The 16,919-nt window shown below is 42.5% G+C and overlaps 1 protein-coding gene and 1 pseudogene across 2 annotated transcripts; both read right to left on the bottom strand.

The window, feature by feature from the left end:
• Positions 1-2,731: 2,731 nt before the first annotated feature.
• LOC107497144 lies at positions 2,732-14,840 on the bottom strand (annotated as a pseudogene). Its single transcript, XR_004952606.1, has 4 exons — positions 13,518-14,840; positions 13,271-13,395; positions 11,412-11,461; positions 2,732-7,919 (listed from the first exon to the last, which is right to left on the bottom strand). The product of XR_004952606.1 is annotated as an uncharacterized LOC107497144 (transcript).
• Positions 14,841-14,946: 106 nt separating this feature from the next.
• On the bottom strand, positions 14,947-16,620 carry LOC107497143. Its single transcript, XM_016118691.2, has one exon. The coding sequence runs from the start codon at positions 16,275-16,277 to the stop codon at positions 15,921-15,923; it is 357 nt and encodes a 118-aa protein (XP_015974177.1). The 5' UTR covers positions 16,278-16,620; the 3' UTR covers positions 14,947-15,920.
• Between the last annotated feature and the right edge of the window lie 299 nt (positions 16,621-16,919).

The raw sequence follows: 16,919 nt of genomic DNA, 5'->3' as shown, positions 1-16,919 counted from the left end.
ATACGGAGCTGGACTACTTTTGTGAAAGAACTGAAAGTAAACGGCCTTTGTAATGGAGACCGATCAGTAGCAAAAAGCACCACACACTTTACCAGAGTTTGTAACAGACTTCGGTGCACCACCCTTTGGTTAATGAAATCAAACCTGTTTTAACACGTAGGATTAAGTATTCTTTAGTGTCACTAAAGCACAGCCCGTGAGCTGTGGCGCGCCAGTGTACTGGGCACTTGTCCTGGTGCTGGTGCCCAACCAGCAGCAAGACCGCCCGCAGCTTCCAGGAACAAGTGACCATCACCCAAAGGGAGCATGAGGGCGGCTCCTCCTGTTTCCGAGCTCCTAGCGCTGCTGCTCCAAAACCCTCCTCTTTACCCAGCCTCACTTGAGGGCCGCAGAGCCCGACCTGCTCCGGGCGAAGTGGATTTAGACCCGTTAGAGTTAAGATGGTATCATTAGCTGCGCACAGCGTGACTTCCCACTAATCCTCTCTGCAACTTACAACAAGTTTAAATGTCCATGCATGATGTTATTAACTGGCTTTAGTAAGTGCTTAAGACCTAGATCTCTTTTTAAAGTAATCTCTGAACAAGTTCTACTGTATCCACCCAGCAAAGAGATTAATATTTCCAACAAATTTGATAGGCGGAAGATGCGCCCTGAGTCCTTAATGGGCAATAGGAGTAGAGGTGTTAGACGATTCAGCAAAGGTTCCAAAGGGTCCAGAGAAGAGTGCGCTCACCAATCCCGGCTCCGGATTCACAAAACTTGCTCTCCCAGGAAAAGGGGGGGGGGGGCGGCGGGGGGGGGAGGGGGGAGGGGGAGGCGTCCTTTAGGCTAGCAACTTTTCACTAGGTTAAAAAGAAATGGAGAGGAGGCACAAAATCTTCAATGATATTGATCATACTCGGAGAAGATGCTCGGGCAGAACTAGAGAAACTGAGTACCAGCAAAAGAAAGCCTCTTAATCACAAATTGCCTTTTAGCTTGAGGAAGGGGCCCTGGGAAAGGGGTGGCCACCACGAGACGCCTGCCTCCAACAGACGCCCTGGCATGACTAAATTTCGACGCCAATCCCATTCACAAGTCCAACTCATTGATTCCTAAGCAGTTCCGAGCTGGCGCAGAGGCAGGACCAAGGGGGCTGGCGAGGGGTCGAAGAGTGGACAAATCAAAAACACAGAATAGCACTCGCGGACGCAACTTAGCATGCCAGGCAGAGGGAGGCTGGCGGCCCCACTCTGCGGGATTCCAGGGCGCCCGCGCCCCGCGGTAGCCAAGTAGAGGAGCGCGGGCGCAGTAATTTGAGCTCTCGCAAACTTGGGAGGCCTCCCAACTCTCTACTCTGGCTGCAGCGCGCCCCCGGCCACCCCGCCGCGCACCAGCCCAGAGCGCGCGCCAGCCCCGGGAGCGCGCGCGCCGGCGCACCAACATGGGCAGCTCCAGCAGCTCTGGCCGCCGGTCTCCCGGGAAACACCAATCAGATGCCGGCTTTCAGGAAAGGGCCCCGAGCAGCCGCAGCTGCAGGAGGACTCCGGCTGTTGACCAGGAGCGGGAGGTGTTGTGCTGCCCCACAGCTGACCAGCCGCCTTCGCCTCTGCCACTGCCTAGCCCAGCCACTTCTACAGCCAGTTACAGAGTCGGCTGTCTCCTCTGTGCACCGCCCACGCCGAGCACCTTGCAATGAGGCTGTTAAGCCTGGCTATTTTTAGATCTCAAGAATGCGTTGTGCCAGAGCTCAGCTAAAACCTACTCAAACCACCAAACACAGTGATGTGCTTGCTTCTCTTTGAACAAATATTGCTCAAAACTCCATATCCCCCTAATAAGTCGATTATCTTCACTTTTTAAAGTCCTATCCCCTGTGATCTGACAGTTGCCTGCAAAGCAGAAAGCCACATGCCCCCACCTCAAAGAGGTCATCACCTTTCTAAGGAAGTGCACTAACTTTCGAGGCCCTGATTGAAGGCAGGCAGATATTCCTTAATAACAATCATAACTTTATAGTTTACATTTCCATTCACTATCTTTAGAATTAATTCCACTCGAAAATTTCCAGAAGACAATGGAGATTTCCCCTGATTTCTGTACTAGGTTAATTTGTGTCACGATGCCAATGAACATAAAAACAGGGTAACAAAACCATCCATTAAAATCTGGAAACACTGAAGAATTACCTTGCATACCCCATTGCTGTAGGACCTGTTTAACTGCTCGAAGTACTTGTGTTAAAATAATTGACCAGTATTGTATCTGTCCTTTAATTAGTAACTTCTAAAGGACACCTTGTCTCCTGTTGCCATTCTCACTCACCAACTTCCCCAGCATCCATCCAAATGCGGCATATTGGGGTGTGTTTTATTTATTCTAACTAATTATGGAAAAGTTAAGTCAAAGAAAAACAGAGTGGGAAAAGAGTATCAATATTCTTAATCCACAATGGCATTTCTAGAAATACAGAGTCATAGGAAAATAACTAGATATACAATCTATATCACTTTCATACATTTTCTAGCCATTTTGGAAAATAAAACCTTTGACTTCATCTATTTTTAAAAAGTCAAAATTTTTCAATGTTAAACTCTTGAATTGTTTATATGTAGTCTATAAATAGGAAAAACGTTTGTGAACTTGAAATGTACTTATCTTTATCTATTATTATTTAAGTAGTTTCTTAATTTTCATCAAAACTACGCAAAAACAAATTAGAATTTCCTATTTTTCCAAATAAGAAAATCATTTTAATTTTAAAAAGAGACACAGAGCACTAGTAGTAGAAATTGAGTGTGTAGGAAGATGTTAAGAAAAGCCACTTTGGAAAAATAATTCATTTTGAATGTAAATAATGCATTTATCTCATTACTATGCACATTAGTGAACTTCACTAGGGGGCTGATACTGGTGAATATGTTTACTAACATCCTGCAAGGATGTTGCAGAGGTTTCCCTATATATATATTTTTTATCTCTATCCAATTTCCATTTTTGTTGTTTTAGACTTCTCTGTATAACTGTTTTTGTGTTAGATCCTTTATAATTCCATTATTGAGTGACTTTTCATTGTTAATTTTCTGGTTTAAAGTAGGACAAGGAAAATAAGTTGGTTATATCTTCATATTGACTTTTACAGGTGTCATTTTATTGGCCTATTTCTAAGTCTTTCATGAAAAGATTCTAGATGTCAAAACCTGCAGTTAACGTTCCTGTTTAGAAATACACAAAATAATACCTTTGACGTTGGCAACTCAGATGTATTATTCAGCAAAACAGCAATTACTCATTGTTTTGCACTTACATGTTAAGAACTATGCGACACTTGGTGACACAATAACAAAACTGCAAAGTCAATTATATTTAAAATAGACATCCTAATAAAACATACACAACCAACTCCTTCTACTCTTTTTGAACTGTTTTGTTTCCCTTTTCTCACTGTTTACAGTCAAATAGATTATGTGAATGTTAAACCTAAGCATAATAACTGATTCACACACATCACAAGAAAAGAAAAGTTAGAAAATGGGGAGGGGTGTACTATAAATAGAGGTGTATTCCTTAGGGCAGCAAAATTCACCTAGCGAGATGCCGGAATGCTGTATATTTTTGGAAATGTATATCTATGATGTTCTTTGCAATGTCACTCATAGTAGCAAACTTTGAAAGCACTCTGTCTGCCAAAATTTAAAGCAAAATTTAAGCTAGAGTCATATTAATAATTCTAAGCAGCACTAAAGCAATAAACCCAAGTAGAGTCTCTTTGCATTTAAGAAGGGAGGGATTCAGGTGACTAGTTGTTGTTTTATTCTATTTTAATTGCACGAGAAGCATTTTTGTAACTTGAACTTCCTAGTAATGAATTCCACTTCTCAACCCAGGCTGCAGCATAAATTGAAGTTCCCATCAAAATTAAAATGTTTGGATAAAATAACTTCTAAATAAACTTTTTTTTTTTTTTGCTTCTTTTTGTATTTTCTGCAATGTAGCCCCTCGCAATGATATTAGTTCTAGTGTGGGAAAATATTATAATTGAGATCTGGTAAGTTATTTGCAGACTTCAAGTTTTTCTTTACACTGTGCTGACATTTAGTACAGCCCTGGTGAGGAAAACAATACGACCATTCATAGCTCTAGACGTAGATTTCAATCGACTTAAGCGGGCACAATGAAACTTGGTCATTCACTGGTTACCCATATTGTGTTCTCAAATTTTCTCTCAGCAAAAGTATAATGACTCAGTATTGTATGGTTGCATAGACAAGGGCTCAGAACAAGAGACACTAGTTTTGTCTGACGGTGTGAGAAAGTCGTGAAGGGATCTTTTCTTCCAGATGGTGTTAAATTCAGCTGCCTTTTTAACATTGGCCTTGCACAAGCAATCTGCTGCTCCCCTTTCACAAAGACTGCGCTTGGTTCCCACTAGTTAACATGCATACTCACGCAACCTGCAACTTCACTCCAACTGTTTTACAATGCAGTGGTATGCTAAATAAACTTGATCCGGTTTCTGCCAATGTTAAAACTAGCTTTCAAAGAACTACTTAACTGATATTTACACTTCTTTTGACTTAAATGTACATGCCCCTGGAATATTTCAAATTTCAAAGAAATATCACCTAATTATAAGGTCATTGTAGAGATTCCCTCAGACACCCTTCAGACCCATGCTCAGATACAGTACCTCTCTTAAACACACACAAATAAAACAAAATGTCAAAAGTTTGATGTGTAATAATAGAAAAAAGAAAAATTGGGACATGTTGCAGTAAGAGCAGTGGAACAGCAAAAAATAAAATGAAAATAATAACATTGAAATGCATTTTTATTGATCGATAAGTCATGTAACATTAGTATGATACAAAGCAAGTTGATGTGACAATGGCAAACACATAATTATAATATTATTTATTTTCCTTAGATGTTATTTTTAACATATTTACATAAAAGACCAAGATGTAGGCAAAAAGCTTCAGTAATTTGACTCCATTGAGTGCTTTCAGTAAACAATAGGTTTCCCCAGCAAACATCTTATTGCCTTAATTGAACCTCCTTGAGAAAGAAAACCACACACTTTGTAATGTAAATGTTAATTGTAGTAGACAATGGGTCTAGGTAAATAGCACCCCTGGACATGAAGTAAATGAAAGGAATACAGGCACTTAACAATGAAAGGTTGTTTGCACAAACAGTGCTTCAAATGTAAATAAACAAGGGTCTTCTCAACGGTCACTACAGTAGTAAAACTTTGGCACGTGTTCAGCAGCCAAATTGAGGATTTACGTTAATAAAGTCTCTCAGAGTTTCTAACTGAAACTATCAGTGGTTTTAAAGGCTTCTCCAGTCTGAAGTCTTAAAAAGAGATGAAGCTACAAAGGGAAGTATAATGCTTTTGTAGAAAAACTGCGTATTTAGGATTTGGGATCGTCAGTAATCTAGGCCTCATGGAAGGTAACAGGCCATTTTGGACATTTTCCTACTGCAATGTTTGCATTTGTTTAAATGCCTATACAAATGTTTGCTTGGTGACACGTGGGAAAATGTGAGGACTTTTATGAAAAGCTTACTATGGGGGCCTCTAAAGAGCCAAAGTCTCTGCTAAGCATAGTCACTTTTAGATTAAATAAAAAGAGCTGTTTAGAACATATCTAGCTGGGACTATATCAAAACCTTTTATCATATTGTTACTGTAATCAACTTTCTATAGGTTGATGAATTTAGAGTTTTACTTCAGTGTGTCTACTAGCATAATTAGACCAAGTTCCTAGATATATTATGTTAAGAGGTAAACAGCTTGATGAAGTGATGATAATGACTGTTATACAGAGATCTACATTTTAAAACATAAATCACCCAAACAAAAGCCAAAAGGTGGTCACAGGCCAAAAGTATGGACTGAGAATTTGACATGAGGAGTAGGCAGTAATGGGACTTTCTTCGAACTGCTTTCTACCAGCTTTCCTTAAATACTGAAAATCTCAACCAAGGAAGGGAGCCAAACTTAATTGTGGCCAGATTAAACAGCAGTTATAAAATTAACAGAAACAGACAGTGTGCAGCAGCTATAGACCAGTTGGTGCTCCCATTTGGGAGGCTGCAGATGGCTGTGGGTGGGAAATGCCTCTACTTTCTTAAGCGATGGAGATGAGTATGGTGTGTGCACTTGATGTTTTTTTCATACCCCCACCCCCCAACAGGGCTGTCTGTCATAGGCTGCCGCCCGCTTTACCACTTGCCCTCGAGCGTGGGAATCGGAGCGTCCTGCCGTTCACATCTCCTGCATTCCGTTTAGCGGAATCAATTAGGCAAGACAGACCCTCAGATTCCCCACCCCCTTTCCATTTTTGTCAGGTCTATATACGTCCTAATTATTTCAGTTTGGGATGCCAGAGCTGTTTCCTGGATAGACCTGATCATCCTTAAACAAAAAGAGAGGAGGCGCACACGTGGGTTGTGGCGTAAATGTCACTTTCATTTCCAATGCTAGGCGCAGAGTAAGACAGAACATTTTTTTAACACTTTGACAAGAGGGGAGGCGATCTCGTCTCCATCATGTCTTTCTGCTTCAGTAGCTTCCTCAAGGAAACCCTCTTGGAACAGAGAAGCATCTGTCCTTGTATTTTGAATAGAAGAATAAAAATCAGCCTTTGCTTTTTGTTTTGTTTTGTTTTTGCATTTCCCCTGCTAGCTCTATGTCCTCAGTAGATACGAATTATTAACCTTCCAGTATAAACTTTTCTGAAAGTCTAATTTCACATAATTTGACACACATCCCAAATATATGTAGTTTCCAAGCATTATCTTAAATTTTCTGAGAGGAAGGATCTCAAAACAGCCTAAGCCTACATGTTATGGAATCATTTTTTAAGCTAGATACCAGTCATCTCTACAACAGCTTTCTAAGAAAAATAACCCTCATATTTAAACTTTTGCCTTAAAGTAAGACAAACTTCACACGCCTCTTTACTCATTAGCAGTATACAATTCTCCTTTGCAGCTGTAACAACCCCTCTCCAAGTATTTGGTATCTTGGTATTTTGGCATATGTATGCCACTTAATTTCCTCTAACACCACCTTTAATCATAAGGAAAAGAAAAACAAAAACAAAGTTAGATTCAATAAGTATTCCTGACCTTTCTGGTTTTTACTGTCTCTTGGTTGTAGTCTCATTCTCACACGCTCCCCGGCGATCTTGAAGGAGTTTTTACTTTCGGTTATCTAGCTTTATGAAGACCAATACACTCATACAGCTAGATAACCAAAGATAACAACTCGCTTCCCTCACACGTCTCTGTTCTCCTCTGACCAGAATCCGGATCCCGATGTTTCTGGCAGTACCGAAGAGTAGTCCTCCAGGACACTGGCCGCGCTTAAGATTCCTCCTTTTATGTAAATATGACCTGGTTTCTGTTTGCGTGTGCGGCTAAAATATCCAAACGGGATCTGTTGCTTTCAAAGTTTACTCCAAACTTTTATTTTCCTTTCAGCAAGTAATCTCCGGTAGCGTTAGCCAACAATTCATCTATTAATATCAGAAAATAAAACCAGCTATTAAGGTGCAGCCAGCGGTTAAGAGTGAGCAGCAGCATCCGTCCCTTCGGAGGCCTCTATTTGCATTGTAAATTGCTTCATTCTCACGCAACACTCTTTAGCCTCTCTCTATAGAGATGTATTAAGCCAACAGCAATTTCCAGCGCAGGTTAAGGAGGAAGAAAAAAAAACCATCCCATTCTATAGAGGTGACAGCTGATTCAAGGACCTGCTTCTGATCCTTTTGGGTTAGGCACCATGAGCTTTTAACCAAGCGGTGGCAGCTTGATTGCACATATCTTGTGTGTGTGTGTTTTAGGGGGAAGATCCTCGATTTTCACAGGGCTTCTAGGCTGGGGAGAAGAAGATGCCGTCTTGCTGGCGTGCTGCTGCCCCCGGTCTGAAAGAAGGAGAAAAGGGCCATCATTGGAGAGGCTTTCACTGCCAAAATGTGGACCAGCCCAGCAAGGTCAAAGGTTCGAGACCGCCGGAGACCAAGGTAATGATGATGTCATGAGAAATCTCAAGTACATGGTTATTGATATGCATCAGTGATCAGTCGACTGCCCCACGCCTACTGCCCGAGCATCGGCAGCGGCAGCATTGGCTGCATTGCAACAAACCCTATTTTCTCAATCAACATCTCTGCTGCTAGCATTACCGACTGCTCCTGGAAAAGCAACCCGCGGCCTTTTACCTCCTTGGTGCTAGTGTAGATCGCTCTAATATCCAAAGACTGGAAGAAATCTCTCTCTAAGGACAGATAAAAGCATTTCAGATCTGGAAAACGTCTTTGCCTGAATTTCTCTTCTGGCAGATTGCATGGGCAGACAGATGGAAGGCACTTTGCTATTGCTTAAAGCAGGGCCCTGCTTTCTGGGGCTGAGAATCAGTTCTGTATTACGCAGTGAGTTGATGTGTGATTACATTGACAATTTGCTCTGGTGGTGTGTTTTTAATGGCTTCACAGCTCAGGCATGTTTTCTATCTGTGTACCATGGCGATAGGGCAGCATATTTTGTTCTGTAAGTTCTAAATGAATGCTCTAAAGCAAGCTGACTTCATTCTGGTGTTTAAAAAATGATTCTATAGGGTGTGTGGCTTAGAATGAAGCACAGGAAAACACTGCAGCAATAGTTTCTAATGTACACAACTCTGCTGTAATAAAAATGCTGAGCCATTGCCTATAGTTTCAAACATCAATTTTCATACAGAAGGTCAAAATGTACTAGTCTTTCTTATGAAATTATGAAAAAAAAGTATTGGTACCTCATGAAAAAGACAGATAAAACACCTGGATGTTAAGAGTATTACTCTACCCTCACCTTCCCCTTCCCCACTCCCACCCTTCAATCTAGAGGAAAATATTGTTTCATTAATTAATTAGCCTCATTCTTTTTCTTAGGACTTTTCAAACTGTGAATATGATTATTTATAAGAGCTCTTTTCGCTCCTTCATAATGAGTAATCTATGCCTAATGCATCTATAACATGCACAGTTCTAATACCTCAAGACCCCTCAACGGAATATATAAGGTGCAGCCTACATAAAATGCATATTTGTCATGGGTGAACTTTATGGTTTGCTTTCAAAAATTATGAGTTATATGCGATGGTGTTACTATTCTTTAAAATATAGGCTACAAGCGAATGTCATAAGTATTCATATTCATTTCACACATGACTAGTTTATCCCAATACTCTTATTTCTATACATTAACTATTTTCCCCAATGACTAAAACACTTTCAGAATTAATATACATTCTTTCATTGATTCAGTAATTTATTCACTTAAGACATGAGTGTGAATATGCTTACCAAATTACTCAGAGCACACATATGTAAATGCTATTGAAAAGACTGACAAGTAAAGAAAACTTGAATTGCTAAGAAAAGACCCCAACAAGAGTACAAACAATACTACACAAATTAAAGGATAATTTAGTAACACAGATGCCAACTTTTCTCTAGATATTTTATTAATTTACTCTTTGGGTGAGCATTCTTTCCTGATTATTGAAAAAAGACTGTGATCTGGAAATTATCTATTTTTCTTATCAAATTTAAATACAGAAGTGCAATCAGAAATGGCTATACTAGGACATCTATATATGTATATATATACATATATATATTCATGCAAAATACAAACTAATTCAGAGAAATATACACCTATAGAGTTACTGTACCTTTTTGAACTATGAGGTCACAACATAAACCTACTGGATAAGAATTGAACATATCACTGAGGTACATGCCATGTATGACATTATATAAAACCCTACTCTACCTTGGAAGATTGAGAGTATTTTGGCCTTGAGACCTAGAAGCAGAATCATTAATGAATTGTCATATACTATAGAAAGCAAGCATATGATCAGATGAATTCAATTCCTTAAGTCAAAATCTCCAAGAAATGCCAGATATTTTTAGAATCTTTTTTGCATTATATATGTCTGGGTGGGGGTTGGTGAAAGTAGACAGATGTGATGCATGGATGCATGGATGTCTGTGTGTGTATCATCCCCATATTTGTGTGAATTTGCAAATTAATGTGACTACATTTCCACATTTAACAATTAAATGCATTTTAGAACCCAAATAACTATCATGAAAGCCAAAACACTGAACATTTGAGATGCTTCTACAATTAGAAGCTATAGCAGATATTGTCTTAAAACAGCATCGTTTAAGGCAATGCCACGGTCATATCAACTGACTCCAGGACTGGCCTCCATGCCTGTCACATATACTGTAGATTCATTATGAAAGCCTCTAAGAGTGAAAATAGGCAACATAATGATTATGAGCAGTCTGTTCATTAACTATATAGTCAGTTAAATATTTTATCTCTCCATCATCCTTCAAGGTATGGAGAAATAAAGATATGTAGCAAGGTTTACCACTGAGCACCTGATTATTTTGAATATTGCCAAGGTTCATATCATGGTTTATCATATACAAGGACTGTATTATTATCTATGATGTGAAACAAGTTGAAACAATTGTGCTCTAAAGATTCCTAGCAATGTGTGCCTTACATTATTAGGAGAAACTATTAACACCAGATATTTTTGCTTTTCAAAAAGCTGTTTAGCTGAACTACTACGGAATATTCTTTTTGAAATCTGCATATTGAGAATATACTAAATTCAATGGCTTGCCTACTCATTCTCTAATAAATTCCCATTAATGGCCAGTAGATTAGAACGTGATTGTCATGCTTGTTTTCTAATCTTTTTATAGGTCTCCAGATGGCTGAAACATGAACTGAAACATTCTGGTTTTCTCGGGAATAAACAATCTCTGCTTAAGTTAAAAGTGAAAAGTTATCATTTTCCACATAGGTGGATCAGAATTACGCTATTCCATAAATGCAAGTACATCAGATTTGCCACTAATATTTAGAACACCTCTCTGAATCCTATTCAGACTACTGCAGAGTAGTATATAAAGAATTGGCCTATCACCAAAATGCTTGTTAGTATTGGATGTGTGTGATTCTCATTCATGTAAACCACAGTTCACTAATACAGTCAAGACTACCATTTTCTACGTAAAAGCCTTTTAATTTACTGTGATTTGTATAGTTCAGGCGAGGTACTTGATTGGCTTACTTTTCTAATAAAAGTATCCTGTTATTTCTTCTGTGCCCCAAATTTATTTTTTATAAGCAGCTACAGGTTATGTTTACATTATCCATGATACATAACATGTAAAGGCTATCTACGGGGAAAAATGCACATATGAAAACTTAGATTTCTCTGGATTTTTATCTATTGCATGAACTGGGAGATACGCAATACACTGTAGGCCTGCCACCCAGTAAATAATATCCTATTTCGATTTTGTATATCACTTCATTTTATCAAATGTATATTTTAAAATTACCTTTGGTTGGTTCGATCATCTATTCATTTTATGTTTCTTTGGAGACTCATCTGAAAAACAGTAAGAAAACAAATTTCTATATTTTATATAAAATCATGTTTAGATTTGACTTCATTAAAAATATTACAATTACAATGGTCCTTTAAAATGCCAAGAGATTCCAGGAAACCCAGTACCATGTGTCCTGGGCCTCAGCACCTAGAGAGTTAAATATGCTAATTTACATTTAAATGGAGACACACACACGATAATGGGAATGCAAAATATGCAGAATCTGGAGGGGTTTGAAAATTAATTTTTTTCATCTTTTATTTTTACCTTGGAAAGAAGAGGGACTTAACAAAAATTAGGCATTTGAACACTCTAACATGCCATACAAAAGAGGAGGGAGAGTTCTTCCATGTAAGAATTTTAAGACTGGAACAAAGTCATACATTCTAAATGTTTGAGGGGCTGAATTTCCAGGCCTTTCAAACAATGGGAATCCCTGGATAAATATCTAATCCATTAGAAAGATGCAAATAGTTTACTGTAAGGCCACAGCACGGTGAGATGTGCATTCACATCTATGGCTCCTGATTGGCTATTTCCTCCAGTAAATCAATGAATAATGTAAAGCCTGATTGCTGTAAAGTGGTGGATTTTTAAATTCCCTTCCCCATCCCCCCATGACTCAATATTCAAGAAGTCTTACACTCCTGAAAATAGGTTGCTTTTATTTTATGATTTTTAAAAATGCTTATTGTTATTTTGTAGTAGTAGGGTGGGGCTCTTGGTTTTGTAAAATGAAAGTACTGCACTGGTTCAATTATGCTACTACAGGAGCTTGTTTCCCGAGACAGAGACTTAATTACTGGTACCAAGATGTGGAAAGAGGGTGGTGAGCATCAGGAGAGGGAGGAAACTAGATCCGATCCCGCTTTTCTGGGCCCAAAGCAGCCACAGCACCAAAAGAGCCCTGGCCGTGGCCATGACTTGACAGAGCCTCCGTCTAACTTCTGATCAATTCCACTGCTGCCTTGACCCCTCAAGACAGTCTTCCATTCAAGCACCACGGGTATATTTGCAAGAGAAAACGCAGCAGACTCTAATACACATACATTGCCTGGGTTCCCACTGCCCCGGGTTCCCTCAGACAATTCCAGGCCAAGGAAGGAAGGTTTTGCGTCCTTTAGCCGTGTCTAGGCTCTAAGCAAACCACAAAGACCCGGCTAGTCTAGGACACCACAAGCTCCAAGTCCTAAGAACTAACCGTGATGGTTGCATTTTGATGAATCTGAACTTGGGATAACCCTGTAAAGGGGCCTCTCACCTTCCAGAATCCAAAAAGCAAAGAGAAAAAGGAAGTGGAAATCCACCAGGTGTAGTTAGCTACTGGACATAAGTTTCCACCAGAATTCAATCAGATCCTCACATCATTGCCAGGTAATTGCAACTTTGAGGTTGTTAAAAGAATTATTCTAAATGCGAATCCTGAATCCAGGAACGCAAACTACAACCGTATTTGGCTCTCGATTTAAGAGGGAAAAGTCCCATCACCAACAATGCAAAATTACATACAAAAATTCTCCTTTCGAGCACGAAATTTTCCTGGCTTCTCTCTGCAATTGGGGGTCAGCCGCTGGATAATTAACAGTCCTGGCTCAGACAACTCATGAGATCAACAGGTTTAAGCATCCGAGACATACGATCAATTAGCTGAAGCAAAACCGGGACTGGCCCTCGGAGCGGCCCGCAGCGGGGCTCTACTGGCACCAGCTCGTGGCGAGGCTGGGAGCGCCGGCGCGGGGCTACAGCGGGGTAGTGATGGCCCCGCGCCGCCGGCTGAGTTGCTGCCTGCGGGCCGCCACGATACTCACTTGTTTTCCCTGCGCTAAGCAGTGTTGCCCCCGAATCCAATTGGGCAGGAATCGAGGCGCCGGCCAGAAGACAAGATCCAGAGTCACAGGGCGGCCGCAGTACACAAACAGGCTCCTTTCGGCGTCTCAAAAAAAAGACAAAAAAAAATTTTTTTCCCCCAGATCATCCCTCTCTTTAGCACATTTAAAACTGCCGCTCGATTCCACACGGTGATTCTTGCTTGATTGGGTCTAAAATAGTTTAAACGGATCTCCCCTTCTGGGGAGAGAGAAGGGCGCAAAACATGAAGGAAGGGAAAAAAAGCCAACTTTTCCCCCCATGCCAGGCACTTGCTCCCTGAGCCTCGGAGTGGAGAGTGAAGTGGTGTGTGCGAGGCTCGGCAAGTTTTTGGGGGGGCTGTCCAAGGTCTAGTCCAGCCCCCTCTGCCGAGGAGGACGTGCTCTGAAACTCAACCAATTTCCCCACTGCTTTTGTTACTGATGAACTGAAGCCCTATTGTTCATCCATTGCCACGGTCTTTTTCAGTCCCCACACTACGTTCTGCGTTGCCAGAGATAATGAATTTGCACCCAAACCTCTCATAGTCCCCTCCTGACAGACGGAACAAATTAGAAATGTCTCGTCTGAAGAAGGGCAATGGCTACATTTTCCCATTGTAGGATGCAAAGCACACATTTCTTTGGAAACTTCTTTTGCCTTTTCTACCTTTTATTTTCTTCTCCCTCTTTTTCTTTTTTCCTCCAGTTTTTTCCTCTTGATTCCTTTAGACACTTTTATTTTTTTATTTAAGAATAGCTCTGTCTTTTTTTCCCAATGCACCATTTTATGTAACTTGTGGATCTTTTCTACCTTCCTTTTTTCCCTCTTTTCTTTTTAAAGGACTCCCTTTGCAATTTTATTTACAAACTTGGAAAATGACCTTTTGACTTGCAGACTTTTTTTTTTTAGAAAAAGAAAGGTCTTTTGGTTCTACTCCCCCTTCCTCACTCCTCTTCTTTTTGTAGTGGTCATTAAATGTGTTTGGCTAAAGACAAGCAATACATTATAAGGATTTTTATTCTCGAAACTCCAGAGCTATTCAAAGGGTACCAGGGACACGCCATAGGGATTATCTATTTGAGGGGGAAGAAAAAGCGTGTGCGTGCGTGTGTGTGTGTGTGTGTGTGTGTGTGTGTGTGTGTATGTTCCAGGGAAACAGAGATGTGGGAGGGTGTGGGTGGGAGTGTGCAGCGAGAGGAGGGTGGGGGCCTTGAGGAGAAGGTGAGCTTCCTGGAACACGATCCGGAAGGCTGTCGGGGGTGTAGGCGCGAGGGGGAGGGTGTACGAATCTGTCTCGCCGAGGGCGGATTGCACCCCTGGGCCTGTTCGCGCTCGGGCCAGCCGCAGCCTGGGCACGGGTGTCTGCGCGCGCGGGCGCTTGTTGCGAGCCTGCGCGCGTGCGACCGGTGGCTAAAAGGAGGGAGGGCTGTAAAAATTCAGACGAGTGGCCCGTATGTAAATGCTGCCTGGGGGGAGCGGGGAGGCGGTAATGAGAGCTGCGGAAGTGCAGCCCCGCCGGAGGCCCCCAGCTTTCCCGCCAAGTGCAGCCGGAGGACAGACTGCCAGGCGTGTCCTTGGCGGGAGGGCCCCCGCTCTCCGCGCCCCCCCCCCCCCCGCGCACACGCACATACTCCCATGCAGGCGTGGGGCTCGGTGGCCACGAGCATGTCAGGAAAACAAAGCTCGGGCTGCGAGGTGAAACGAAGAAACGGCAGTCTTGGCGGCCAAGGGAAGCCGTAACCGCGGCCTCCTGCACCCCTTCCTTGCCAACCCCTTTCTCTGGCCTCCGTCCCCAGCTCCGCGCGGCACGGGCCCAGAAGAGGCAGAGGACCATGTCTTAGCTGCCTAGGAGAGGGTGGCGAGCAGAGGCGGGGGCAGTTGTGCACAGGGAAGTGCCAGCAGTCCCCTCCCGGTGCACGGGCACGCACACGCTGGTGCGCAGGGCGGGAGATGCAGAGTCTGAAGGCCGCCCTGATGCTTAGCCCAGAGCCGCTACCTCTTCGCTGAGGCTGCTGAGCTCCAAGTGAAAAACACACCCGGCTAAATCCGGCAAGGCAGCTCCAGGGTTGCGCTCACAGAATGGCTCGCTCCTCAAGTCCCCCCTCCCAGACAATATAATCGGAAGGGCCTTGCTGTTCATAGAGGCTCTGGCCACCGCAACCCTCACCACCCTCTTAAAATAGGTGAAACTCGAACTCCAGCCCAGGAGTTATGGCCTAGATGGCCCTGCAGAGAGACAGATCTTATCTCGCTCACAGCTCCTGCCTCGGTGAACATCAGCCTAAGCACCTCCCTAACACACACACAGACACACACACACGAGACACTCCCATTACATTAAAACGCACACTAATGACACGGCTGTTAATGAAGCCGACGCGCATTATGATTGCACAGGTAAGCAGGTACCGAAACGAGAAGCCCCCACCAGTAGACTGGGCAATTTACCTCTCCCTACTGGAAACACGTGTAGCTTAGCGTGTTTTAGGAGTGATTTGCTGTTGTCTGAGGTCTCCCCCTCCTCTTCTTGTGGAGAGAAGCCAAAAAGAAAAAAAAAAAAATCATGTTCCATTGTCAGTCTTCTTTCTGATAAGCTACCCGATCATTGATCTAAAACGTTTGGGGGATTTGACTTGGTTTGTTATCTGTTGTCTTTGGTTTGTTGTTTTGGGGTATGTTGTTTTTCTGAGGGAAGCAAAAGAACGTGTATTTGATGGGACTGCAGGTGCAGGACAAGAGCCTGCGGGTGCGGCGGTAAGGCTGGCGAGGCTGGAAGCCGGTTGGTAGAGAAAGAAGGTGGCGGCTGGTCCTTCCCCGGGGTTGGCACGGGTTCCCTTGGCCCCCTCTGGCCTGGGCTCGGCCATCGCCGCAGCCGCCGCCCGCACTAGCGGGCTCCACCGGCTGCCGCTCCGTGTTTTCCCCCATCCCGGTTTCACGTTCAAGGTTTAGCTGCGAGGTCACGTCCATTGACGTCAGCTCCCTGTCTCCCTCTACGTCCGGCTACATTTACATACATCAAGGAAATTAGGGCATTAAAAAAATATGCAAATCCTGCGCGAAGAGGAGCCGGTGCATTCCTGGTGCGATCGCCTTTTATTGAAGCTTTTAATTAAAGGGGCCAGTTGGCGAGCCCATGAAACAACCGCCAAAAACCCCAAAAGAGAAAAATAAACGCTGTAGCCTTCGGGAACGGTTGTTTCGGCTCCTGTTCTGTGGGCGGCTGAGGACCGCCGGCTGCCGGGCTCGGAAAAGAACAGGTTAGAGGAGGCAGCTCCAGCCCATGCATAATCAGGGCTCCGCGGCGCCTCCATTCTTTCCTCCTCCTCCTCTCCTCCTCCTCCACCTCTCCTCCTCCACCTCCTCCTGCTCCCGCTCCTGTTGGTTCCAGCGTGTATTATTTTTAATACTGATGCATATGTAAAGGTATATTTGCATTTTTTAATTCGCGAAAAGTTGAGCTTATATCGTTTTATTGATCTCCCTCCTTTTTTCTTTTTCTTTCTTTTTTCTTTTTCTTTCTTTTTTCTTTTTCTTTTCCTTTTTTTTTTTTTTTGCTATCTTATTATGTCTACCTTTCTTGTCCTTTTATGTCTTTATTTTTTGGCGAGT

Source organism: Rousettus aegyptiacus, unplaced genomic scaffold, assembly GCF_014176215.1.
Source record: "Rousettus aegyptiacus isolate mRouAeg1 unplaced genomic scaffold, mRouAeg1.p scaffold_m13_p_8, whole genome shotgun sequence".
NCBI classification, from domain to species: domain Eukaryota; kingdom Metazoa; phylum Chordata; class Mammalia; order Chiroptera; family Pteropodidae; genus Rousettus; species Rousettus aegyptiacus.
The sequence above is the reverse complement of the archived record's forward strand: the minus strand, read 5'-3'. Positions and strand labels throughout refer to the sequence as shown.

Excerpts from the sequence above, each read along its gene's own strand:
- LOC107497143 (XM_016118691.2), bottom strand. The coding sequence starts at position 16,277 with ATGGACGTGACCTCGCAGCTAAACCTTGAACGTGAAACCGGGATGGGG.